We start from the raw sequence: 27971 nt of genomic DNA, 5'->3' as shown, positions 1-27971 counted from the left end.
CTGTAATTTGGACTTGCCAGTAGGTGTTGGGGCACTTCTGATAGCCTGGACTTTCGAAGGGGCAGGATGGAGGCTGGCAGCATCGACGAGGTAACCTAAGAACTCCACTTGAGGCACCCCCAAGTTGCACTTGTCCAGTTTAAGCTTAAGTCCATTTTTCTGGAAACATTTCAGCACTTTGCAAACGCGGTCAGCAAGCTCAGTCTCGTCTGATGCCAGAGAGATGAAGATGTCATCAAAGTAGGGAATTACCCCAGGCACATCCAAAAGCAGTCTCTTCATCAGGCATTGATAAATGCCGGGGGCTATATACATACCTCAAACTAAAGTCATCTACAACGGAAAGCGCCTCTGCATGACAGTGGTCTGAGCCTTGGCCGTCGCATCGTCCACCTCCAACTGCTGATATGCCTGTGCCATATCTAATTTAGCAAATATCGATCCACGTCCCAGAGAGTGCAGCAGGTGTTGAACCACAGGAACAGGATACGGGTTTGATTGCAGCACCTTGTTGATAGTTTTTATAATCTGCACATATGCATATGGAGCCATCAGCCTTGAGGGAAATGACGATTGGCGTCTCCCACTGGGCATGGTCCAGTGGTTCTAGAATACCTTGGGCTAGCAATTTGTCGAGCTCTCTGTCAACCTGTGGGCGGAGTGCAAAAGGCACTCTGCATGGCTTAAACTGAATGGGAGCAATTTTGGGGTCCAAATTGAATGAGATAGGCGAGCCTGTATATTTTCCCAATCCATCACTGAATACATCAGAGAATTCCTGAACTAATTCTGTGAATACCTCAAGAGAGGTGGTATCAAAGCTAGTCCTAAAACGTTGAACCACTCCAAACCCAGTAAACTGCCTAGTGACCCATCAACAATAATTGTCTTTAGGCGGCCATTGAACCCCTGGTACTGAACCCTAACCTTGACACAACCTAACCTAACACTAGTGATGCCTTGGTAATTATGAAAGCGAAAATGACAATATGTCAACATTTCTTAGCCATCTAAGGCACCAATCGTTTAAGTGTGTTCCAGGAGATGACACAGATGAACCCGTGTCTATCTCCATTTTACAGGGCTTTCCTTCTATTAAAACTGTGAGGATTTTTTTTTCTCAAGTTCGATCTTGTCTGGTCTATGACTTGCTCAGGGTGGCAGGCACCCCTGTAGATAGTAAAACATTCCTCACTTTTCTTATCTTGTCTTTCTGGGTCGGAATTCAGAACAGGGTTTTGCTGAGTAGCCCGCTGGCAGGTTTGCCCTACAGATCCTCGCAGGTGGCCTTTTTTTCTGCACCTTCTGCAATCCACGTTTTTAAATCTACATGCAGAGCAATGATGATTCCCCTCACAACCCAAACAAGGAACTAGTGCCTTTTTCCCCTCAGTTTCCCAATCCTTCTTTTGGGTCGTTTTGAGACGACTAATGTCCTCCTCATCTTCTGATCAAAATCTATTTCTTCCTGGTGAACCACAACTTATTTCCTCATTGCTATAGGGCTCATTTTCTTCCTAATCTCAGTGACTTTGAGTGAGACAATTCTGAGGCTCTAACCTCATCCATAGTGGTTTGCAAAGTTATATCTGTCCTAGATGGTGGGATTCAAATTTTTTTACTACCGGTTCTGTGGGTGTGGCTTGGCGGGCATGGCATGGCATGCCTTGGCGGGTGTAGCTTGGTGGGCGTGGCATGAGAAGGATACTGTAAAATCTCCATTCCCTCCCTACTCCAGGGGAATGTTACTGCAAAATCTCCATTCCTCCTGATCAGCTGGGACTTGGGAGGCAGAGAATAGATGGGGGCAGGGCCAGTCAGAGGTGGTATTTACCGGTTCTCCGAACTACTCAAAAATTCTGCTACCGGTTCTCCAGAACTGGTCAGAACCTGCTGAATTCCACCTCTGATAGACATGGAATTTTAGAGCCTTTACAAATTTTCACCAAATATTTAGGTGGGATGGGCAGCCACAAAATATCAACTTGCTACATGCAATTATTTCTTTACACTATATCCTAGTTATCTGAATATATTTACTCTCCCTAAGGGATCCAAAAGCATTGGATGCTAGTGATTGGGGACTTTCTTTTACATCAGGCAGCTTTCCTTTTTGAGGAAAATAAAAGTCGATTTTATTGACTTTTTACTTAGAGTCATTTGGGATTCCAATAGGTAAGGTGTTGTCTAATCTTAATTTCATATGAGCTTAGGTCTAGTGGTTACAGAGTTTTAGTATTTATAATGCTCCCATTCAGAGTAAAAGCCCTTCAACACATATACACATCTCCATCACAATTCCTTTTCTTTTCTTCTCCCTCTCCTTAAGTTGTCCTCTAGGCTTTCTTAACAGCTCCTGATGCTCTCTTCAGTTATCTTCCTTCCAACTGCAGTTTCTTCAAAAGGACAGTTTTTCCCAGAATGCCATCACTCTGCTAAATAACTAACTCCCACAACACTGTCAAATTATTTACTAAGACTGTAATACTATTATTCTTCTCATCCTTCCTAATACCTATCTCTTCCCACTTACGACTATAACCAGCGGTGGGATTCAAGTAATTTAACAACTGGTTCTCTGCCCTAATGATTTCTTCCAACAACCAGTTTGCCAAACTGCTCAGACAGTTAACAACCGGTTCTCCCGAAGTGGTGCGAATTGCCTGAATCCTACCACTGGTCCTAGATAACAACCGGCGCTGCAATCGGATATCTCTGACTCCACTTATTAGTTGGTCCAACAAGATATCCTCCAGATCTCTAAACTCACAGTATAGGACAGCTGGTCTTAGAGCTGCAATGTATTGGCTTATTGTTTCTTCCTCCTCCTGGTATCTGTGGCAAAAAACATAGCGTCTTGCTACCCTAGATGGCAGAAGTGCATAATGTCCCTTTAGCATGGCTAACAACGTCTACCATGGCACGTCTTGGACAGTCTGAAGTGCCGGAAGTGCCCTAGCCACCTCAAACATATCTCCACAGACACTTAGAAAGACAGGTAATTTCCTATCCCCTGGCAAACCTTTGTAATCATTGGCAGCTAGGAAACAGCTGAAACGATCCATGCAGGAATCCCAGGACTCTTTAGCCTGATCGAAAGGTGCGAATGTAGAATAGGTGGCCATGTTCTGGGAGAGGGGAAAAAAATCTTCTGAAGCTTTTTTTCTCTTTTTCTTCTTTGCGACGTCTCGTCACTGTGACTTAGCTCAATGTTCCGCTCTGCTAGTGACTTTGCTTGACTGCCTCCTCACGATCCCACCTTCATCACCAATTTGTTCTGTTTGCGGAACAAGGCAGAAGAAAAGAGAGAAACAGGCAGAGAAACAGTTCAAACTGCTTATTGAGCTAACTGTGACTTGCTCTGTTTGCTTATGGCTAGGCTAGAGTGAGAACGTCTGAGGCACTGACAGCTCTTTTATACTCAGCTGCCAGTGCACGGACCAATCAGCAGGTCTTAATTTCCTGCCAGCGTCTTGCTGAGAATTGGACCAATCAGCGGCTCTTGCTTCCTTGCGTAAGGGATGTCCACATGCAACATTCAGGATTGTAAGTTTTATGTAGTTTATAACATATAAAAATACACCTTAGTCTGACAGTTATAAACATGAACCTATAACTTTTAGAAATTATTATTTTGCCATGTTGGATTCCACTACTGCTAACATAAGATGATGTTGGGAAATTATCCCTTCATGCTAAATTGATTGGGTCTTTACCGTATTCCCCGAAAATAAGACCTGTCTTATATTTTTTTGAACCCCGAAATAAGGACTTGGCCTTATTATTGGGGGGGTCTTATTCTTTGGGGGTGCAGGAGGCGGCCACTTCATGGCTGCTGCTGGGTTGGACTGCTGTAACAGCGCAACACAGTCGCTCATCAGCTGTTTGCTGGGGCAACCAAAAATGGGAATCTCCCTGGCATTCTTGGCACTCACCCACCTCCTATCCATCCATACCCCTCATATCCAAACTTCCACCCCATTCCCGCCTCTCCACCAGGTGACCCCTGGCAGCCCCAGACACCCAAAGCCTGCCCCACCCGGCTCCCTTTTTCATAGCACCCAGCTCTTTATCGAGGGGGGAAGAATGTGGGGCCAGGGAAAAGCAAGACATATGGACTGAGATGGGGCTCACTCCTCTTGCCATCTCTTCTCCCCCCTCCTCGCCAGGGGCTGGGGAGATGCACGTCTTACCTGCCTTGCAGCTCTGTCGTGTATCTCGCCGTTGCCTACAGGCAAACACGTTGTAGGGTAAAACCAAACTTCTCGCAAGTTCAAGAAGTTTGATTGAACTCGTGTGGGTTTTTTTTACCCTATGTGTTTGAATGCAGACAATGGTGAGACATGCAATGGAGCTACAAGGCAGGTAAGACGGCTCCACGCGCCCCAATGGTACCGTAATAGCAGCCTGACTGCTGCCCTTCCCTGCCATCTCTTTGTCGAGGGGGTGGTGGCAGAAGAGAGATGTGGAGCATGATGGGGCTCCTCTTGCCATCTTTTCTCCCTCTCTTGCCAGACAATGTGCCCACCGGGTTTCCGTGCATTCCATCAGCCGAGGGCCCAGGGTAGGGGTGGGGGGGTGGCGGTTGCTATTAAAGAGAGTCTAGAGCCGAGGGAGACCACTGTACCTCAGATTGCCGGGTGTGAATCCCTCTTTGTGAGATGGGGTCATAGGTGTCAGATGGGCTTGCTGGTCACGTACCTGGCTCCTTGCTGCGTGACAGCTGCCCTGCCTGAGCTCCTGGAGGTGCTTGCCGGGGTGGCAGTGGAGACCCCCAAACTTTTAGTCATGGGGGACTTTAACTTGCCATCTGCCGGCTCGTCATCGACAGTGGCTCGGGAGTTCATGGCTTCCATGACGGCCTTGGACCTGACTCAAGTAGTTGATGGCCCCACTCACATCGGGGGTGGCACTCTGGATCTTATTTTTATCTCTGGTCAGTGGTTGAAGGATCTGGATTTGAGAGATGTAGTCATAGAACCTTTGTCATGGTCAGATCACTCTCCTTCGCCTGGACTTTCTGACCGCCACTCAACACCGCAGGGACAGGGAACCACAACGCTGGTTCCGCCCCAGGCGCCTGATGGACCCGGAGAGGTTCCGGACGGAGCTTGGGCCACTTCCTGAGGGTCTGGCTCACGGCACGGCAGAGGAACTAGCCGCAGCCTGGCAACGGGCTGCGGCTGGGGCTTTAGACCGTGTCGTGCCTCTGCAGCCTCTGACCCGGCGCAGATCCCAACCGCCCTTGGTTCTCCGAGGAGCTGAGGGGATGAAACGCCGGAGAAGACGCCTAGAGAGCTCCTGGAGGTCTAGCCGCTTAGAAGTTGATCAGACACTAGTTAGGTCCTATACTAGGACCTACCTAGTGGCACTGAGGGAAGCGAGGCGTTGCTACGCCTCCTCCCTCATTGCGTCGGCAGATAACCGCCCAGCCGCCCTTTTTCGGGTGACCCGTTCCCTCCTTCACCAGGGGGAGCGGGATGACCCGTTGCAGGGACGTGCTGAGGAGTTTAACGGTTATCTATACGATAAAATCGTTCAGCTTCGAGACGGTCTAGACCAAAATTGCGGCGATTCAGATGAGGCGTCTGAGGGTGGTCTTGGTGACATTTGTTGGGATGAGTTTGACCCTGTGGCTCCCGAGGACATGGACAGGTTGTTGGGTAGGCTGAATGCCACCACGTGTTTACTGGACCCGTGCCCCTCCTGGCTGGTGCTGGCCACTCAGGAGGTGACACGAGGCTGGCTCCAGGCGATTACGAGTGCCTCCTTGTTGGAGGGAGTCTTTCCGACTGCCTTGAAAGAGGCGGTGGTGAGGCCCCTCCTCAAGAAGCCCTCCCTGGACCCGGCTGTCTTAGGTAATTATCGTCCGGTCTCCAACCTTCGCTCATGGCGAAGGTTGTAGAGAGTATGGTGGCATATCAGTTTCCTCTGCACCTGGATGAAACTGTCTATCTAGACCCGTTCCAGTCCGGTTTCCGGCCCGGTTACAGCACGGAGACGGCTTTGGTCGCGTTGGTGGATGATCTCTGGAGGGCCAGGGATAGGGGTTGTTCCTCTGCCCTGGTCCTATTAGACCTCTCAGCGGCTTTCGATACCATCGACCATGGTATCTTGCTGCGCCGGTTGGGGGGATTGGGAGTGGGAGGCACCGTTTATCGGTGGTTCTCCTCCTATCTCTCCGACCGGTCGCAGACGGTGTTGACAGGGGGGCAGAGGCCGGCCCCGAGGCGCCCCACTTGTGGGGTGCCGCAGGGGTCGATTCTCTCGCCCCTTCTGTTCAACATCTATATGAAGCCGCTGGGTGAGATCATCAGTGGCTTCGGTGTGAGGTACCAGCTGTACGCTGATGACACCCAGCTGTACTTTTCCACACCGGGCCACCCCAATGAAGCTATCGAAGTGCTGTCCCGGTGTTTGGAGGCCGACGGGTCTGGATGGGGAGAAACAGGCTCAAGCTCAATCCTCCAAGACTGAGTGGCTGTGGATGCCGGCATCCCGGTACAGTCAGCTGAGTCCTCGGCTGACTGTTGGGGCGAGTCATTGGCCCCGATGGAGAGGGTGCGCAATCTGGGCGTTCTCCTGGATGAACGGCTGTCTTTTGAAGACCATTTGACGGCCGCTCCAGGAGAGCTTTTCACCAGGTTCGCCTGGTGCGCCAGTTGCGCCTTTCTAGACCGGGATGCCTTATGCACGGTCACCACGCCTCGTGACGCCTCGCCTGGATTACTGCAATGCTCTACATGGGGCTCCCTTGAGGGGCATCCGGAGGCTTCAGTTGGTCCAGAACGCTGCTGCGGGTGATAGAGGAGCCCTCGGGGCTCCGTGTTACACCTATCCTGCGCAGACTGCACTGGCTACCTGTGGCCTTCCGGTGCGCTTCAAGGTGTTGGTGAACGCCTTTAAAGCGCCCATGGCATAGGGCCGGGCTATTTACGGGACCGCCTACTGCTTCCAAATACCTCTCACCGACCGTGCGCTCCCACAGAGAGGGACTCTCAGGGTGCCGTCAGCTAGGCAGTGCCGTCTGTCGACACCCAGGGAAGGGCCTTCTGTGGGGCTCCCACCTCTGGAACGAACTCCCCCCAGGACTTCGTCAACTTCCGGACCTCCGAACCTTTCGTCGCGAGCTTAAAACGCACTTATTCATCTGCGCGGGACTGGATTAGATTTTAAAGTTATTGGTTTTAAGGGGTTTTTATTATTTATATTGTTTTTAAATTAGGCAATAGAATAAGTTTTTTAATTGTTGTTTTTTAATTTGTATTTATATGTATTTTAACTGCCTGTGAACCGCCCTGAGTCCTTAGGGAGATAGGGCGGTATATAAATTTGAAAAATAAAAATAAAATAAAATAAAATAAAACAAGGCAGGTCTTCCTGCCTCTGCCCAAATTGGATACAATTGAGGCTGGCAAGTGGGGAGTGGTGGGGCTGGGGAGATGCGAGACGTGCGTCTTACTTGCCTTGCAGCTCCATCGCGTGTCTCGCCATTGTCTGCAGGCAAACACGTTGTAGAGTAAAACTAAGCTTCTCACGAGTTCAAGATACATGGTATATATAATAAAAATAACTATTAACATTATATTATTTTATGAAAACGCAGCAAAACAATTCAGTTGCACCAATTTAAGAAACATCATTTCCATTGCTTGAAAACTAAGGAAGTTTATATTTAATACAGAAGCAAAATGTTTCACATCCAAGACTAACAAGATTATTAAAGGCTGTATGATGAGAGAAAAATATATTCAACTGTATAGTCCGTCTAACATGATTATGAGATATTCAGTATTTCCTATGTTGCATTCTTAATGTTTAAAGTATCAATTTTCCTTTTATGAAGAAAACTGCATTGGCGAATGCTGCTATTCTGACATGTATAAGCTGCCAAAGCTTTCATTTTTTTTAATGATTCATAATTTTTAATCTAGCCTGACAATATATTAATAAAATTAAAGTATTTTTAACGAAGAGCTGAACAGCATGAGGGACATGTCCAATCATTAGAAAATATACAGACGTGGTAAGTCAATTGCAGAAATCCTGCCTGATTATTCTCTTTATCAGTTAAGAATTCAACTTTAAATTATATAATAAAAATGAATTATAACTTAAAATTTGATAGCACCTTTGTAGTGTCTAGTGGATCAGTTTTTTCAGTGTATAACAACTTCCAAAATAATTCAAATAACTGGCTAATGTAAGATAAACTTTTATCCCTCATTTGCTTAAATTACTATTCTTGATATACTGATTGGGTATCAGCATTATAGCACATCACAAAGTAACCAAGAATCAAGAATCAGAATATACTCCCAGTTCAAAAACAGCAATCTTTATGAGGTAGAGTTTCTTGTAATTTTCTTGTCTTGAAAACAAGAACTAAAATAGCATCTATTGTATACATAAAAACAAAATTCTTTCCAAACATCAAACATAAAAAAAAAATAGTATTTCTGTTGATCGGTACTTTTACAAGGCCTGCAAGCCCTGGCTTGCAAAATGTAATGGCTGAGTTCACATATGCTATAATTCAAAAACAAAGTACATTTTGATCTAATGTAATTGTGACCATGTCCATCTGTTTCATATGTTTCACATACATTTCCAAGCTTAGCAACATGCAATGAAATGTAAAGTGTTAAATCATCATTGATAAGTACGCTTATATTGAAATTAGTGATAAATTTCCAGACTCTGCCAACCAAAAGGGAATGAAATGGACTGGTGCATAGATCTTGTTGGTAAAGCATTTTTTTTCTGAACTGTTTTCATTACACAACAATAAAGAACAAGTATCAGTTGACAAGACAAATAGCTTCGAAACTTGTCACTGCATGACTTTTTATTCAATTGGCAATATATCTTCATTTGGATTTATAGGGGGGGAAAAGGAACATACAAAACTGAACAATCTCCTAGAATTTATGAGAAATATATGAGAAATTTTCATTTTTCTATTTTTCTTCTGAAATGTGTGGATACATATCTGGAGAACACCAAATCAGTGAATTTTGAACATAATTAAAAATACAAATATCATTTGTAAATATATTAATGAAATGATTGCCTTAGTAAAATATCTTATGTTACTTAATAGTATTTACTAATTTTACTATATTTGAGCTGTGATGCTAATTATTTTTACTAATGAATATAAGTTAAGGGTAAAATCCAGCCAGTTCTATCTGGCTTGGGCAAACCGCTAGCAGGGGCTGTGAGAGGCTCTGGCCACCGGTGCGCACATCATGACGTCATTTTTTTGTGAAATTTTAAGCCTCTGCGCATGCACAGAAGGCTTTGCACATTCGCAGATGACAGCACGAGCGGAGTGAGCGAACTGCTAGGGAAGATAAGTAAATTTCACCCCTGATATAAGTGATATGTTATAGAAATTATTGGCAAATCTGATTTCTGATAACTTTTTTAGAAGTTAGGACATCTTTTTAAAGGAGTCTAAACCTTTAAAATTTTTGTTATTTTTTTTAATAGAACTCTACAAAGTTAGCAGGAGTTTAGTTCATTACAATTCTAATTCTGTTCTAATTGGATTGGTTTGGACAAATATAGTTGTTTAAGACATATTAATACTTTGGGTAAACATGAAGTAAATATGTTTAGTGTTGAATTAACAGTGCATCAATCCATGATGACTTTTGTTCAGAGTTATTGGGTTAGGAATATATGGTGTAATTCACATTCAGGTTATCCTTAATTAATGACTACAAATGAGTCCAAAATTTCCGTTGCTAAGCAAGACAATTGTTAAGTCAGTTTTATCCCATTTTATGACCTTTTAATATCTATTGTTACAGAATCAATTAGCAATGTTAATGTAATGTACAGATAAGAGGGTTTTTAACCTGATGTTGTACTGAACTTCCTAATTCTTTAAACCAGTCCTGCCTTTATATTCCTTAATATTGTAAGATTATACTATTTATTTCTGTGATTTCACTATCCCAGAATTGTTGTATATACATTATAGAAATGGAATATTCTATAAATGCATGTTTATGTATTTTTCTATATATTTTTGCTTGGTCAAAAAGACTCAACATTTAGTCAATTATATTAGTAATAATATTTTTCACTCTTAACAGAGGAAGATAGCCAAGTTCATGATATCCATTTTGTGATTATCAATTGCTAAAAAATTAAACTATCAGATTTTAATGTATTTATCAAATTTAAAGACCACCCATCTCAAGCACATCAATATTAAGATCAATATTTTAATACTGATCAAGCCTCACCATAATGTTAAATGAAAGGGACCAAATCTGACAATTGACAGTTCTGTTGTTCTGCAGAATCTTAGGATTCTGGCAAATGACAAGAAACATCATCCTGGTTCCTATCTTGTTACCAGGGGAATAGTAATAAATAAACTCTAAAAATGTAACCATGTTAACCACGCAACTAACATTTTCTTGTTATGAAGCAAATAATTAAGTACTAGTTTACATATACAAACAAAATAATTTCTAGAATAAGATATCTTATGTAAATTTAGAAGTATGTTGCCATTAATGGCACACTAATAACTGAGGTTTAAAAGGAAGGCTATGCTAATAGCAAGAATGGAATCTGGGCTTTTCTCAGAAAAATTAAGATAGTAGTTAGGTATGTTTCAGTTGGACTCTTCAAATATTAATCAGTAATCGATAAACTGAAAGAATGAAAGCGTTGCTCAGACTAGTTTTGCTTCATTCAGATCCCTCTACAAGCATAAATCAAACAAAAAGAATTGCAAAATAATTGGTGCAAACAATCCGGATTCTATTTGGCTGAATCCAGAGTAAACCCTGGAAACAAATGCATATCCAGGCAAAGCTTAATGTTCATTCCTTCAGTCTATGAGGCAACACAAATTTTCTCTGCCTCTGTAGCTGATCACTATTCTGCTTCATTAGTTAGGCTAATCAGTCTTGCTGTTCTTACAATTTTCAGGTACAAACTAAGATTCAGTGATTAGTTGGTTTCTTCCAACGGTGAAATCTGAACCGGTTTTCTGGCTGCACGTGCACGCTGCGTGCCAAATGCACACTGCGCACATTGCACAGCACGCACCATGCACCAAATGCGAGGTGCGCACGTGCAGAGCACACCAAACAGAAGCATGGGGTAAGTAGAACAGCACATAGAGGAGTATGATCAGCTGTGGCGTGCAATCTTTTTTTTACTTTTAAAAGCATTTTTTTACAACCTATTTAGCCGAATAGGTTGTAAAAAATGCTTTTAAAAGTAAAAAAAAAGGTTCTGACGACCACGTGGTCAGCTGTGATCATCAGAGCCTTTTTTTTTTAATAAAAACTTTTTTATTTTTTACAAACACACATACATAAAACAATCTTCAATCCAAATACGTTGTGTCGGTGGGTTGGTCGTCAGTCTTTGTGCAGATCACCATGTTCATTACAATTAATTTACCAATCTTTTTTTTATCAATATAATATATCTCTCAACATTTTAATCAATTAATCTCAATTACGAATAACATTTCATTCTCTCTATTCTAATCAGCTTTCTTAATTTAACGTTAAGCATCTCCAATCTCATTCCCTAAACTCCATCATATAATTTGACATTTTTATTATACAATCTTACTTAAATCTCTTTAACATCTCTCTCTAACCACTGATAAAAGAGATCCCATATTTTATAGAATTGTTTCTCTTCCTGTTCTCTAATTTCTAATGTCAATTTACTCATTTCTGCACATTCCAACATTTTCATAATAATTTCATCTTGCGATGGAAGTCTTTCATTTTTCCAATTTTTGGCAAATACAATCCTAGCTGCTATTAAAACATTTACAATCAAATATCTCACTTCTCTATTATATGTTTCAGATATAATTCCCAATAAAAAAATTTCTGGTTTAAAATCAATATGTCTCTTAATCATCTTTGCCAACCATGTGTGGATTTTGGACCAGTATCTTCTACACATGTCCACCACATATGGTAGTATGAACCGAGTGTCTGGTAAAATTTCCAACATTTTTCAGATTTATTCTTAAACATTCTAGCAATTCTTGCTGGGGGTAAGTGCCACCTATAAAACATCTTGTACAAATTCTCTTTATATGCAGTAAACATTGTCATTTTCTAGTTTTGAGTCCAGAGTTTTTGCCACACTTCCAAGTCAATTCCATGTCCGAAGTTTTTCTTCCAATCATTGTCTCTTTAACTTGTTCTTCTTCTAAATTAAATTCTAATAAATGACAGTATAATTTCCTAATTAGGTTGTCATCAGCACCTGTCAAAATTTTATCTAAATTAATCATATTATTATAAATTCCTTCTGTTTTGGAATCTTCATCATATCTGGAATGTATTTGCAAATAAGAAAACCAATTCATTTTTATACCTTGTAATTCTAATTCCTGGTTTGAAAATAAATAAAGATAAAACAAAGATTTTGACAAAAAATATGTTAATACAAAGATGAATTGGCGGAAAGATCAGAGATGCAAATTACTAATAAGGTTAAGTACTTGGGGATATACCTGACAGCAAGATGTAGTACATTGAAAGAAAATAACTACATTAAGCTTAAGCAGCAAATTGCGTCAGATTTGGTAAAATGGGAGAACTTGCAATTATCACTAATTGGAAGAATATCAACTGTTAAGATGAGTATATTGCCTAGAATTTTGTATTTGTTCCAAACAATTCCAATTAAATTGGGGAAAGGATATTTAGAGGACCTAAATAAAATAATATTGAAATTTATATGGCAAGGTAAAAAAGCAAGAATAAAATTGAAATTATTGCAAGATGCGAGAATTAGAGGAGGCTTTGGATTACCCAATTGGGATTTATATTATCAATCAGCTAGTTTAATGTGGACTAAGGAATCGATAACTCTAAGAAATAATAGAATATTGACATTGGAAGGACATGATTTGTTGTTAGGATGGGTTATTTTAGAAGACACTTTATAAGAGAGGCATTACTGCTAAACTGGGAAAAGATTAAAAAAAACACTATTTAAAAATTCCAGTTTGGGTATCAACTATTGAGGCTTTTTCATACTCAATAATGTTTAGGAAAGAACAAATAGTTAGATATTGTGAACTGTTGAATGAAAAGGGTGAACTAAAAACGAGCCTTTTTTTTTACCTTTTAAAAGCATTTTTTACAACCTATTCCTACCATTCAGGCAGGAAAAACGAGCGAGCCAGAAAGAAGCGGCAAGCGGGCGACTGAGTGGGCATAGGCAGGGGAGGCCCAGGGATTTTTGCTACTGGTTCTCCGAACCACCCACTGCCATCACTACCAGATCAGCTGATCTGGTCCAAACCGGGAGCATTTTACTCCTGGTTTCCTCTAGTGAGAAAAACATCCATCAAACATCCAGGGCTACTGAGGAAGACAAGGAGGGAAACATATTGGATTTAGCCTTCTAATTGAACCTGATCTGAGGAAATACTGTATGACAATGAGGAATGTTCAGAAAAGTTTTACTTAAAAGGAAGATTGCTATTAATAAAATGGTTATGTGAATAATTAATGAGGATAACAAATTGCATCATTGTATTTCTACTGCAAATATTTCATGTCAGTAAAGTAAGTCATTCTGCAACGATACTATGACAGAGAGATGACAAAGTAGTTAATTTAATTGAAAGAATGACACCTGTTTAATGTTCTAAAAATTGTATTTTGCAATCACCACAAAAAGTTTGTTAAGAAAAACCCATGTGGATCAGATCATGCCCACTTTAGCCAAGCACAATAGCCAACTCAATGCCTCAGAGGTGCTTACAAGATGAAGAAATATTCCTTACAGTCATTATTTCTCTTCAGCTAGCATTTAAAGCAGGCAGCCCTAAATCCTAAAGTAGTGCTAAGTCTCAAAAAGGAACAGCCTTCAATATATTTAATCTCCATGAAGTGTTTACAACATTTTGTAGTAAAGAATTCTACAACTTATATATATCACAAAAAGTATTTTCTTTCTTCACTACAGTCATTAGATGACCTGATGACCAGTATTCTGAGAGAACTTCTCCCTGTCCATCTTTTCCATTCGCACTGTGACTTTATTCACCTCAATTGTGTTCCACTTTAGTTGTCTTTTCCCTACATCGGCCTACACTAGTTCTTATTGTATAAGGAGTTTCAGCGCACTTGTCCTTGTTTACATTTTTCCAATTCTATATTGCATTATACCCTTTTTCATATCCAATAGGGCAAACGTAACTATGCAAGAATTTCAGATGCCAATATCTTTAGATTTGAAAAAGGACATTTTTCAATCTTTGTCATTTTCTTTATAATCCCTTAATTATCTCTAACTTGGGATTTGCCTTGGTGCATATGGTGTTAACATCTTCACTATGTTCCCCACTATGATCCCTAAATCTTAAATGTACATTACGTTTAAACAATATTTGCTATTTGTTTGATAATTGACGCAATTGAAAGAAATCTCTCTCATTTTTTTACTTTCTTGAAAAATTCTTATCTGCTTACATGGCCATCTCATTGCATTTCCCTAACCCAGGGGTGTCAAACACAAAGCCCATGGGCCGGATCCAGCCCTTGATGTGGTCAGATCCGGCCCATGGGCCTGTCTTGGAAAATGTAACAGGCAGGCCGGCGGGACTTCGGCCTGATTTACCCAATGCGAAGAGGAAACATCAGACCTGCGTGGCTTCAGCGCAGTCTACCCAGTGTGAAGAAGAAACATCAGGCCTGCGTAGCTTCGGCCCAGTCTACCAATGTGAAGAGGAAACATGCCAGCAGTTTGGGGAGAGGCATCAAGCTGGCCACACCCACCCAGTCAGCCATGTTCAGCCTCCCCCCCCCCCCAGGTCAACTACAGCCCTTATGCAACCTTTAATGAAACTGAGTTTGACATCCCTGCCCTAACCCAAGATCATTTATGAATAAGTAAAGGTATTGGCTCAAAAGCACATTTTTGGGTACAAAAATGTCTATTACTACCATTTGCAACATTACTAACACAAAATATAGCTTTAGATACAAATGGAAATGGCATAATGAAAGTTTAATATTTTTATTATATTTAACATGATGCTCATCCAGTATCAAGGATTGTTTTATATTGGTATATTGTTTAATAAGAAATGGTGGTGATCAGTAAGTACCCCCAAACAATGATTTTTTTTTTTTTTTTTTTTTTACATTTATACCCCGCCCTTCTCCGAAGACTCAGGGCGGCTTACAGTGTATAAGGCAATAGTCTCATTCTATTTGTATATTTTTACAAAGTCAACTTATTGCCCCCCCAACAATCTGGGTCCTCATTTTACCTACCTTATAAAGGATGGAAGGCTGAGTCAACCTTGGGCCGGGCTCGAACCTGCAGTAATTGCAGGCTACTGTGTTCTTAATAACAGGCTTTACCAGCGTGAGCTAAACCGGCCCTTTTATATGATGTTCCTTAAGTTGTTTTATCATAATATTATAAAATGAAAGTAATATTTTATATAATTTAGGTACAGTTTTGTTTATACCAGAGATTATTAACACGTTAAACTTTAAACCTTGAAAGATAAAATTTGTGTATCAGCTATCATTCCTAAAATTTAATGTTAAACAAAGTAAATTTTACATTCAAAGCTAATGTAGCATTAATAAAAAATTGCAAAATATTTCAAACTATTCATTATACAATAAAGGTTTCTGTGTTAAGCTTAATGATATATGTTACCTATTATTTATAACAAGGAGCTTTTTTCATCTAAATGTAACTTAACCATATAAAGCTTTGGGAGATACTAAATACCGGTACTTCTGATGATATTTCTTTCTAACCTGATCTAACTTATTTGGATCCAGACCATATCCATGAAAGCCTGTATGATAACACATGTATTAGGTTTTATAATAAAGAGTATATCATATTTATCCTAAGGATAGAAATCAAGACGGGGTTATTCTTGCCTTTTGCCATTTGCTATTTACTCATGGGTGAAAACTTTTTGAGAAAGATAACTGTGGTCAGATAAAGAATAGAATAGAATAGAATAGAATAGAATAGAATAGAATAGAATAGAATAGAATAGAATAGAATTTATTGGCCAAGTGTGATTGGACACACAAGGAATTTGTCTTGGTGCATATGCTCTCAGTGTACATAAAAGAAAAGATACGTTCATCAAGGTACAAGGTACAACATACAACACAAGGAGTTAAGGACAGAAAACTCTGTCCCAAACCAGGTGATAATTACCATAAGGCTAGTCCCAAAGGTGCTTTTCCAAAAGGCAACTGGACTTCCTTGGTTTCTTTCAGTTTTGAAGAAGAGAACTGAAGAAGTTTCTTGAACGAGAAGCAAAAGGTTTTCAAGGGGGAAAAAAACCCCAAGAAAGCCCAGTTGCCTTTTGGAAAAGCACCTTTGGAACAACAGCGACTGAGAAACTCCATAGATATTTGCCATAATGCTACAGTCCATTTACTCAAGGGGCTGAAAGCACTAACATTTCCTTTCTGACCTAAGAAAAGAGTCCAGAATTCAAAGAAATGTCTAAGTCAGCCATCTTCTGGCGCAGGGCAGTTGGAAGAGGGAAAGAAACCCGCAAGCCTGCTTCTGTTCTTTTGGTGCAGGTCAAGATCCACAGATCCCCCTCACCACGCAGGGTTACACGTGAGAACAGCTTCTTCTTTCTAACCTCTCTTCGGCCTCCCGAGAAAGAAGGAACTGTGTCACTAGGTGAAAGACGCTCAAGCGGCAACGCAGAGCGAAAGAGGCGCAGGTAGGAGAAGGAAAGGATGGCAGTGCAGAAGCACGTGGGTCAGCGCTGTACTCCCATTGACTCTTCTTGCCCTGTTGTCAGGGGGAGGAGGAAACAGCCGCAGCAGCCCTGACAGGGAGCCAACTCAGCAAGAAACTTCCTCAGGAAGGCTCGGCGGCGGCTTCTGCGGCCGCTCTTTCGTCTCCTCCCGCCTAACATCGCACGAGGCAGCTCCACGCACAGGGCAGGCTGGTGCACCTCCCATGAGCACAGCTGCCGCAGTGGTTCCTTTTGCATCCGCACGCAGGTGGAAAGCACAGGAAAGGGACCCAGAAAGAGGCACCTTCCCGCACCGCGCGCCCTGGCAGCCCGTTCGAAGCTGTCACCAGAGACGCACCGGGGTGGGCTTCTTAAAGCCGGTGGCTCAGGAGGGTCAAGGGCCAACCGCAGTCCGTCCCGCTTCCTTTCCTTTTGAAAAAATCACGGCCCTCGGCAGCAGGTTCTTGTTAGAGAAGAATGGAGTTGAGTGTCGGTAAGTGGACTCTTTACTGGGACGGAACTCCCCAATTATAAGTGCTCAGAAAGGAGGGGGAGGCATAGGGTTTGCCTAAGCAGGGAATAATTAGAGCAAGAGAGTTTCGGCAGGTGGAGTTTTGTACTTTAAACCGCTGCTTTTAGTAAATGGTATGGCCATTTCTGCCAGCGTCTTGATCCTAAATGATTCGAAGGTCGCCTTATTAGTTTATTCTCGTGTTTCTGTTCTAAAAGCAAAGGGACACCGAGTAAGACCTGTGGCTTCTTCACCTCTGGAGTGGGAATGATTCGAAAGCGGCTGGTGAGGTTTGTGCTGACTGAAAGGGAAGAGCCCGTTCTTAGGAATGAGAGGTTACAAACTAGTGGGGTCGGGAGAGCGGGAGAAGAAACGGCTATCAGTCCAATCATTAAAAAAAAAAAAAAAGGAACGCGTCATGGGAAAGGGGGCTGGCGAGAAAAAAACCCTTTCTTGCAGTTTGAATGATCCCAATCCAACTCTTGCCTTGGGATCGGAAGGCTACTATATTTTAGAGAGATCAATCTGGCATTTGGTTTTGCGGACAGGTTTGGGCTTGCCGCCGCTCTCTCTTCCCCATAGTTGCTGCCCTTGGTTGCTACTGGTTTGCTTCCTTTCCATTGCCTCACATGGACTGGCCGGCTGAGCCATGTGCGCCCTTTTGTTTACGTTCAGTGCCAGTCGCGCCCTCATTGGCTCTGGCCTGCTGCGATGCCCAGATTGCATAATTGCGCTGGGCGGTCTTGCTGGGAGACCGTGTGGACTGACACGTGTAAGCAGCTGGAGGCCGTTGTTTTGGTGACCTACATCCAGGCGCAGCGGGCAAGGGACACATGGGGGCGGAGGTAGCGGAGACGATTCATTCGGCCACGCCCGTTGTCTCTTCTCACTCCACCGCAAAGTGGTGATTTGTACGTGGTGAATAGAAGGAGTTGCCCTGTAGACAAAGGATCGGAAGGCGGCCGTTTCCGCTTGGAATTGGGAGGGATCCTGCCTGGAACCGTGGAATGCTTGACCGGACATCCTTAACTGCTGGGCAGAGTTTGATCACTTTTGATCTCGAAGTGATGGAGGACTAGGTAGCTTTAGCTTGGTTAATTGTACATTCCCCAAGTAAATTTAATCAGGACTGTGATCAATTGAATTTAGAAAACCATAAACAAGGTTAGGATTGGAAATATAAGATCAGCACTGATGATGTTACCTAGTGTGGTAATGAAAGGTCTGTGAGCAAACAACCAAGCTCAGGGAGTACCAAGGAGTCCAGTGGTGTATTTTGCCATTTTTTTCAGTGTTCTTTCATCTAAATGAGCCTGTGTTAACCTATATACTTATTTATATGTAGAACTTGACAGAAAGAGCCGTGGTGGCACAGTGGTTAGAATTCAGTATTTCAGGCTACTTCTCCTGACTGCTGGCTGCCTGCAATTTGGCAGATCAAATCTCATCAGGCTCAAGGTTGACTCAGCCTTCCATCCTCCCAAAGTCGGTAAAATGAGGACCCAGATTGTTGGGGACAAGAGGCTAACTCTGTAAACCACTTAGGGAGGGCTATAAAGCACTGTGAAGTGGTATATAAGTCTAACGCTATTGCTATATATTAATTAGATAGGTTGTATTGGTCTACAACTCCTGTAATCTGTAGACAACAGTGAAAAGTTTAAACCAAGTCGTTTAAAATCACCCAATTCTGTAACTTCTTGATTGTATATTGAATTGCTACAACTTTATACAAAGTGGTATATAAAGTTGTAGCAATTCTATATATAATCAGAAAGTTACAGAATTGGAAGGGACCTTGGAGGTTTTCTTGTCCAGTCCCCTACTTAAGCAGGAGACCATATACCATTCCAGATAAATGGCTGGCCAGTCTCTTCTTAAAACCTGCAGTGATGGAGCACCCACAACTTCTGGAGCCAGGCTGTTCCACTGATCAATTTTTCTGTCAGGAAATTTCTCCCTATTTCTAGGTTGGTTCTCTCTTTGTTGATCTTCCATTCTTTGTCTTGCCCTTAGGTCCTTCAATAATAGATTGACCTCCCCACCTTCTCTGTGAGAGACCCTCATGTTAAGTTCAGTGGCCTGTTTTCAGATAAAACAAATATAGATTAAAAACTGCTAAATATTTTCCTAGTTCTGTAAAAAAAAAAGATGGAAAATGAAGTGGACTGTTTTTATTTGAAAAACAAGAAAAGTTATCAGAAATTTAAAGGCAAAAGAACATATGGGTAGCTTGATGATACTGTCACTAACTATATGATGTCGCTGTATTTTCCTGAAAAACTAATGCAATCATTTCTCAACTTACTTTCATTTTTTTATTCACTAAGTTACAGGACTTATATGGGCCTCCTGTGTCATAAGGACTCCAGAAAGCTCACAACAATCTATAAAACATGGTTAAAAACAAAAGTACCCTTTTCCCCTAGATGCCAGACCAAACATCCTCCCAGCTCCCTTCTTTAGTCTAATGCTTGGGGACGAATCAGGTCCATACAGCCCTTTAGAAGGCCAAAAGGAAGCAATATGTCATTGAGTTTACTCTTACTATAGATCTGTTGGAGCAGACAGGTACAGTTACTTTTTATTGAAGTGCAGTTGATGCTAAAGATACTGTCTTGAAACTTAGACTGTGTTCATGATTTCTACTCACATTTACTCTCATGTATTTACCGTTTTTGTGTATTTATAGCCATCCCTCTAGAATTAGACTTACTAGAAAGCATTTTCAGTAGTTTTGGAATATCACAATTTTGCTTATATCTCCTTCTAGGACAGAAAGCATTTTCAGTTATTCGCAGTTTTTTCTTCTGTTTGTATGCCCATGTGATAGGAATTCAATCATCACTGAGATCTCACTCTCACATGGACTATGAATTGTAGCATTTGTAATGTAACAGGTTGGAGGAAGGCTGTGGAACAATTTTCTCTAATGGCTGAGCTTACGCAATAGATGAAATCAGGTGGTATAACATGTATAGACTCCAGGGGGTTGCATAACTGAATTAGGCAGTTTGCCTAAGACTGTGAGAATTGGAATGCTTTTTTAATTTATTTATGAAAGACTGGATAGTGGAGGGAGTGGTTCTCTCCCTCTCAATTCAGTAACTGTAGAAAGTACAGGTGAGTAGTGGCTGTATGTCTTGCTCCAAATGCCCCAAATGTCTTGCTCCAAATGCCTATCGTACAAGTTGACAAAATTGCAAACATAATGGAATTTTAACAGAAAAAAAATTATATAACAGGATGTACAATGCATCTTAGAGAAATAAAATAAAGTTGAACTGAAAAGTGATACTTTGATGAGTAAAAAAAAGGTTTTTAAAACATTTAAAAGATAAATAGAATGTCAATAACAATTGCTTTCTTTTGGATCTGTTTAATATGTAGTTACAAAAATGTAATGCAAAGGTATAAGAAAAAGAATATAAAAAGATTGCTGGATCAGATGGAGTCTGTTTTGCTTCTCGTAAGGTAGATTCCTTTTTGGTTAGGTAGGAATGTAGTGCTGAAAAGTTCATTCTTGTTCTAGTAGATTTAAAAGCAATATATAACTCTTGAAATAATCCAGAATATAGCTGTTTTTATTCATTGGCAGGATTTTTCTTTATGAATTTGACTAACCACCTTGATATGTATGTATTAAGTCTGCATGTAATATAATATGAAACAATTTAGAACACAACAGTATAGACTGCAGCTAGTGCTCAATTTACGACCAGAATTGAGACCAGAATTTCCATTCCTAAACATTCCATTCCTGCTCCTGATTTTATTATCTTTATTTGCTATGATTGTTAAGCAAATCATATATAATATAATATATAACAACAGAGTTGGAAGGGACCTTGGAGGCCTTCTAGTCCAACCCCCTGCCCAGGCAGGAAACCCTACACCATCTCAGTCAGATGGTTATCCAACATTTTCTTAAAAATTTCCAGTGTTGGAGCATTCACAACTTCTGCAGGCAAGTCATTCCACTTATTAATTGTTCTAACTGTCAGGAAATTTCTCCTTAGTTCTAAGTTGCTTCTTTCTTTCACTGCAGTTGTTAAATGACTGCAGTTGTTCAAATCACTGCAGTTGTTAAATGAATCATGTGTTTATTAATCAAATCCAGCTTCCAAAGTATTGACTTTGCTTATCAGAAGCTGGCTGGCAATGGTTGCAAGTGGCAGTCATTCCAATAGATGCTGCCACCATCATAAATAATTTTTGTTGCCAAGCACCCAACATTTGATCACCTAATTGTGGGTGTGCTGCAAATGGTCATAAATATGATGACCGATTGTAAGTCACTTTTTTCAGTGCCATTGTAACTTCAAATGATCACCAAATGAATGATTGCAAGTTGAGGACTACTATATGGAAAACAAACATCTGGAGGAAATCATTAACACCACCAAAACAAATATCCTACAAGGAGTCCATTAACTATTTTTATTCAAGGTCAGGGGAAAGGGAAGCTAGTTTTAAAAAACTTCATTTGTTTTGCCTTTTCTTGCATTAATTATGTGTTTCCTTGTAAGGCTTTTTAATCACTTTAGTTTTCTGAACATCACTGATAATAGTTTAAAAAGAATTGCACCATATGGACGGGGTGCGAAGGCTCAGTTAAAGGTTAAAGACACTGAGCTTGTCAGCTGGAAAGCTGATAGCCTGGGATCCAGACTAGAGCACTGTGCAATGGCATGAGCTCCCGTTACTTGCTCCATTCCTTCCCATCTAACAGTTCAAAAGCATGCAAGTAGATTAATAGGTATCATTTCAGTGGGAAGGTACCAGCTGTCCATGTGCTTTGATACATAGTCATGCTGGCCATATAACCATAGAGATGTCTTTGGACAATGCTGGCTCCCATGGTTAAGAAACAAAAAGGCCTCGCCCTAAAGTAAGACATGATTTCATCTTTATCTTTTACCTTATGTAACTACAAAATATGTATGTGTATTTATTTTTATGTACCATCCATATAAAATAATACTTTACAATAGAGAAGAATAGCAGAGGGTGGATTATGCTGGCCATTTTATTTGTGTTTCTTCTTTTCTAAAGTGAAATTTGTCATGTTGCTACAAACTGAATGTTTAAATCATTATCATCAAACTGAAAAATTTGTAAATACATAAAAGAGCTTGGACTTTTTTCTCTCCATTGTGTTCCATAGGTGAATAAGCAAGGTTATTTCTCAGTTGCCATTTTTTCCTCACTGCCGTGATTAATTTGATATCAGCATTATAGTTTTTGCGCATCAAATAGGAGTTCTTTCACTGTTCATATGCATTTACTATGAAAATGTTTCCTACTTTTCTTCAATGCTCCTCTTTATTTATTTATGTATTAAGCAAAGATTGCTGAGCGTCTTGAGGAGTTTTGAAGTTATTTGTAGGTTTTAACAAGTTAGCGTTAGGATTATGTGAGTTCTACTAACTAAAGCATACAAAATATTTGCTAGACCAATTCTCGAATACAGCTCATCTATCTGGAACCCACACTGCATATCAGACATAAATACAATTGAGAGAGCCCAGAGATATTTTACGAGAAGAGTCCTCCATTCCTCTACCCCACAATAAAATACCTTATGCCACCAGACTTGAAATTTTGGGCTTAGACAACTTAGAACTATGCCGACTTCGGTCTGACCTAAGCGTAATACATAAAATTATCTGCCACAATGTCCTACCTGTCAATGACTACTTCAGCATCAACCACAACCGTTCACGCGCAAATAATAGATATAAACTCAAGGTAAATGGCTCCAAATTCAATTGCAGAAAATTTGACTTCAGTAACAGAGTGGTCAATGCCAAGAATGCATTACCTGACTGTGGTTTCTTCCCCAAACCCCCCAATCTTTAACCTTAAACTGCCTACTGTTGACCTCATACCTAAGAGGTCTGTAAGGAGTTTGTATATGTGCACCAGCTTGCCTACTGTCCCTGCCTTAATATCCTTTTTATTTTTTACTCTTACTCTTTTCATGTATTCAAATTATGTTTATACTTTACCTGTTATCTTATATATGCTTGACAAATAAGTAAAAAAATAAAACATTACAATGATTTTCTGTGAAGAGATGGCTTATAGCCATCAGTAAGTTCTAAATCATAATAATTATATTCCTCTATATTTTAATCTTCTAGTCCAATTCTTTAAGGGTACTGTAGTACTTACATATAATTAATTATGCTAAATGAACATGGTTTTATATGTCCAAAGTTGGCATACTGTTGAAATTCTGAAATATAATTAGATGAGAATTGTGTTAAAAAAATCTGGCAGATTTTTAAAAAAAGACTAGATTGTGAATAAATAGAGTCAGTTAAATATTAGAATTAAAATGGCAATACACTCAAAATTAAAAGCCAACTTTTTCTAAAAACATCTGATACATTTGTGTTATCTCTCATTTTATATGATAAGCATGCACATAGATTTGCATGTCCCACATAAGTTACTAGAAAATTGGTAGAAAATTCTGGAAATACATAATGTTAGATGCAACTGTACTTTATGTAGAATATTACGTAAAAAACAACATAAAATGTTAAGCGCATCGGTATCCGAATTCAGTTTCAGGTCAAATTAAAAACTTTTTTTTGTAAAATAGAGTACACATTTACTATTTGATGGAGTATCCTTGATATTTTTCTTTTTTTCAATGGACTGGAAATAATATTCCAATTTTAAAATGTATATTGCTTGGCACAAAACACTAATGATTGATGCATCACCAATGTACCATATTATAATTCCCTGGTTTTGTAATTACATTCTCAAAACCTGTTATTCAGATGTAGTTTTAATTGTAGTCTGATTCTCTTCCATTCACTGCAAATAATGGGATTATGTATGAAGTCAGCACACATCTGGGTAAGCACACAGGTTAGGAAATCATCCTTTGTGTATGGTTCTTATTAAGGTTACTATTTGAAATGATTCTCCCTCCGAGGATCTTTTGTGAAGGGTACTTGAAATATCAGAGTATCAGTGGGAAATTTATTGAATCTGGGGTCTTATTCATGGTTCTGTTTTACTAAACCTTTCCAAATGCTCTCGAATTATTATTATTATTTATTTTACTTTTATACATAAATAACTATGCTGTAAGATTAAAAGTGCAAAAACATTTATATTTAATTCTTGATTCTTTCATTGTTGTTAGTTGCGAAGTCTTGTCCGATCCATCGCAACCCCATGGACAAAGTTCCTCCACACTTTCCTGTCCTCTACCATCCTCTGGTGTCCATTTAAGCTGGAGCAGGAAATGGCAACACACTCCAGTCTCTTTGCCATGAAAACCCCATGGACAGTTACAAAAGGAAAAAGATGAGCCCTTCAGGTCAGAAGGTATGCTATGGGAAAGAGCAGAGGGCTAGTACTAGTAGTGCCAGAAAGAGTGAAGCGACTGAGCCAAAGCCGAAGGGATGTTCAGCTGTGGATGCATCTGGTGGTGAAAGGAAAGTCTGATGCTGCAAAGATTTTTTCTCCATAGGAACCTAGAATGTAAGATCCATGAATCAAGGTAAGCCTGGAAGTGATCAAACGAGATGATAAGACTGAACATCAACATCTTAGGAATCAGCGAACTAAAATGGACGGGAATGGGTGAATTTGATTCAGATGACCATCAGGTATACTACTGTGGGCAAGAGTCCCTTAGAAGAAATGGAATAGCCTTCATAATCAGTAAAAGAGTAGGAAAAGCAATACTGGGATACAATCCCCAAAATGACAATGATTTCAGTTTGAATCCAAGACAAACCATTCATTATCACAGCAATCCAAGTCTATGCCCCAACCACTGGTGCTGAAGAGGATGAAATTGACTGGTTCAATGAAGCCCTACAGCACCTTATAGAATTAACACCAAAAACGATGTCCTTATTATCATGGGGGATTGGATGCTAAAAAGTAGGAAGCCAAAAGATAACTGGAATAACAGGCAAGTTTGGCCTTGAAGTACAAAATGAAGCAGGGCACAGGCTGATAGAATTCTGTCAAGATAATACGATGGTCATAGCAAACACTCTTTTCCAACAACTCAAGAGACGACTCTACACATGGACATCAGCAGATGGTCAACACAGAAATCAGATTGACTGTGCTCTTCACCCAAAGATAGAGACGCTCAGTAAAAACAAGACCAGGAGCTGAATGTGGCTCAGATCATGAGCTTGTTGTTGCAAAATTTAGGCTTAAATTGAAGAAAGTAGGGAAAATCACTAGGCCACTCAGGTATGAACTAAATCATATCCCTGATGAATATACAGTAGAGGTGACAGATTTAAGGAATTAGATCTGATAGACAGAGTGCCTGAAGAACTATAGACAGAGGTTTGCATCATTGTAAAAGAGGTAGCAACTAAAACCATCCCAAAGAAAAAGAAAGGCAAGAAAGCAAAATGGCTGTCAGAGGAAGCTTTGCAAATAGCTGAGGAAAGAAGGGAAGCGAAAGGCAAGGGAGAAAGATACACCCAGTTGAATGCAGAATTCCAGAGAATAGCTAGAAGAGATAAGAATACCTTCTTAAATGAACAGTACAAAGAAATAGAAGAAAACAATAGAATAGAGAGGACCAGAGATCTCGTCAAGAAAATTGGATAGATGAAGGGAACGTTTCATGCAAAGATGGACATGATAAAGGACCAAAATGGCAGGAACCTAACAGAGGCAGAAGACATTCAGAAGAGGTGGCAAAATCACACAGAAGAACTATACAAGAACAAGCTTAACATCCCTTATAACCACGATGGGGTGGTCACTGACCTCGAACCAGATATCATAGAATGTGAAGTCAAATGGGCCTTAGGAAATCTGAGCAACAACAAAGGTAGTTGAGGAGACAGTATTCCAGCTAAGCTATTCAAAATCTTAAAAGACAATGCAGTAAAAGTGCTAGTCAATTTGTCAGCAAATTTGGAAAACTCAACAGTGGCCACAGGATTGGGAAAGGTCAGTGTACAAATTCCAATTCCAAAGAAGGACAATGCCAAATAATGTTCAAACTATTGCACCATTGCACTCATTCCACATCCTAGTAAGGTTATGCTTAAAATCCTACAAGCTAGGCTCCAGCAGTATGTACAGGCAGGATTTCAAAGACGCAGAGGAACTAGAGATCAAATTGCCAACATACACTGGATCATGGGGAAAGCTAGGGAATTCAAAAAAAACATCTGCTTCATTGACTATGCTAAAGCCTTTGATTGTATGGATCACAACAAATTGTGGCAAGTTCTTAAAGAGATGGGAGTACCAAACCATCTTATTTGTCTCTTGAGAAACCTGTATGTAGGTCAAGAAGCAACAGTAAGAACTGGACACGGAACCACTGATAGGTTCAAAATTGGGAAAGGAGTCTGGCAAGGCTGCTTATATGCAGAGTACATCATGAGAAAAGCGGGGCTAGATGAATCAAAAGTTGGAATTAAAATTGCCGGGAGAAATATCAACAACTTCAGATATGCAGATGAGACCACTCTAATGGCAGAAAGCAAAGAGGAACTAAAGAGCCTCTTGATGCGGGTGAAGGAGAGTGCAAAAGTTGTCTTGAAACTCAACATTAAGAAAACTAAAACCATGGCATCCGGCCCTCTTAATTCCTGGCAAATAGATGGAGAAGAAACAGATTTTATTTTCTTGGGCTCCAAGATCACCGCAGATGGGGACTGCAGCCAAGAAATTAAAAGATGTTTGCTCCTGGGGAGGAAAGCTATGGCAAATCTAGACAGCATACTAAAAAGCAGAGACATCACCCTGCCAACAAAAGTGTGTATAGTCAAGGCTATGGTTTTCCCAGTTGCTATGTATGGCTATGAAAGTTGGACCATAAGAAAGGCTGAGCGCCAAAGAATTGAGGCCTTTGAACTATGGTGCTGGAGAAGACTCCTGCAAGTCCCTTAGGCTGCAACGCGAACAAACATGTCAGTCCTAGATCAACCCTGACTGCTCCTTAGAAGGTTAGATCCTGAAGATGAAACTGAAATACTCTGGCCACCTAATGAGAAGGAAGGACTCAATGAAGAAGAGCCTAATGCTGGGAAAGATTGAGGGCAAAAGAAGAAGGGGACGACAGAGAATGAGGTGGCTGGATGGAGTCACTGAAGCAGTAGGCGTGAGCTTAAATGGAGCCCAGAGGATGGTAGAGGACAAGAACGTCTAGTTAAACTATATTTAATGTTTGGCAGGAAATTTTTGGGGTTCTTATTGTTTAAGATGACATTACCTGACACATTGCATTATCCCATTATACAGCTTCATTTCTCTATTTTATTTGTAATGCAATAAAATTAACCCATTTGATATACATGGTATTTATTTTTTCCTTCCATATTAATACCATTGTTTGATGCTGTTAAAGTCTGAGCTCAGAATTTCATAAAGAGTATAAAAACTTAATAGATCACCAGAGACATCAAGACAAATTAATCTGTTACATGAAAACTCAATTAGACGCAATCTACACAATAAATTGTAGTTTAATGGTAGTCACTATGTGATGATTGTAGCATTATGGAGTGCTTTTTAAAAAAACTACCCACAATTGTGTCTAGGGATTTAAATCCATGTATTCCTTGTTTCCTATTTTATGCTGACTACTAGAGAGCACACAAATTAAATAATTGAACGTTATTTAATATTGGGTCACATCTAAGAGAGAATAGAAATCTGTATTTTTTCCTGCAAAATGCTATTAAT

The 27971-nt window shown here is 40.3% G+C and overlaps 1 protein-coding gene across 6 annotated transcripts in view; it reads left to right on the top strand.

The window, feature by feature from the left end:
- The first annotated feature begins 16374 nt into the window (after window positions 1-16374).
- NR1D2 (nuclear receptor subfamily 1 group D member 2) overlaps window positions 16375-27971 on the top strand; it is a 29161-nt gene continuing 17564 nt past the window's right edge. Inside the window, exons 1-2 of one of the 6 annotated variants that reach the window (XM_058181573.1) lie at window positions 16375-17249; window positions 24436-24620. Coding sequence is in view for 2 of the 6 variants with exons in the window: in XM_058181571.1 (XP_058037554.1) it covers window positions 17234-17249 (16 nt within the window). In the remaining 4 variants the exon portion in view is untranslated. The remainder of the gene's footprint in view (window positions 17250-24435; window positions 24621-27971) is intronic. The other 5 variants (XM_058181572.1, XM_058181571.1, XR_009154956.1 and 2 more) reach the window with 5 other exon arrangements.

This window comes from Ahaetulla prasina, chromosome 4 (genome assembly GCF_028640845.1).
Source record: "Ahaetulla prasina isolate Xishuangbanna chromosome 4, ASM2864084v1, whole genome shotgun sequence".
NCBI classification, from domain to species: domain Eukaryota; kingdom Metazoa; phylum Chordata; class Lepidosauria; order Squamata; family Colubridae; genus Ahaetulla; species Ahaetulla prasina.
This window is presented reverse-complemented; position numbering and strand designations above follow the sequence as displayed.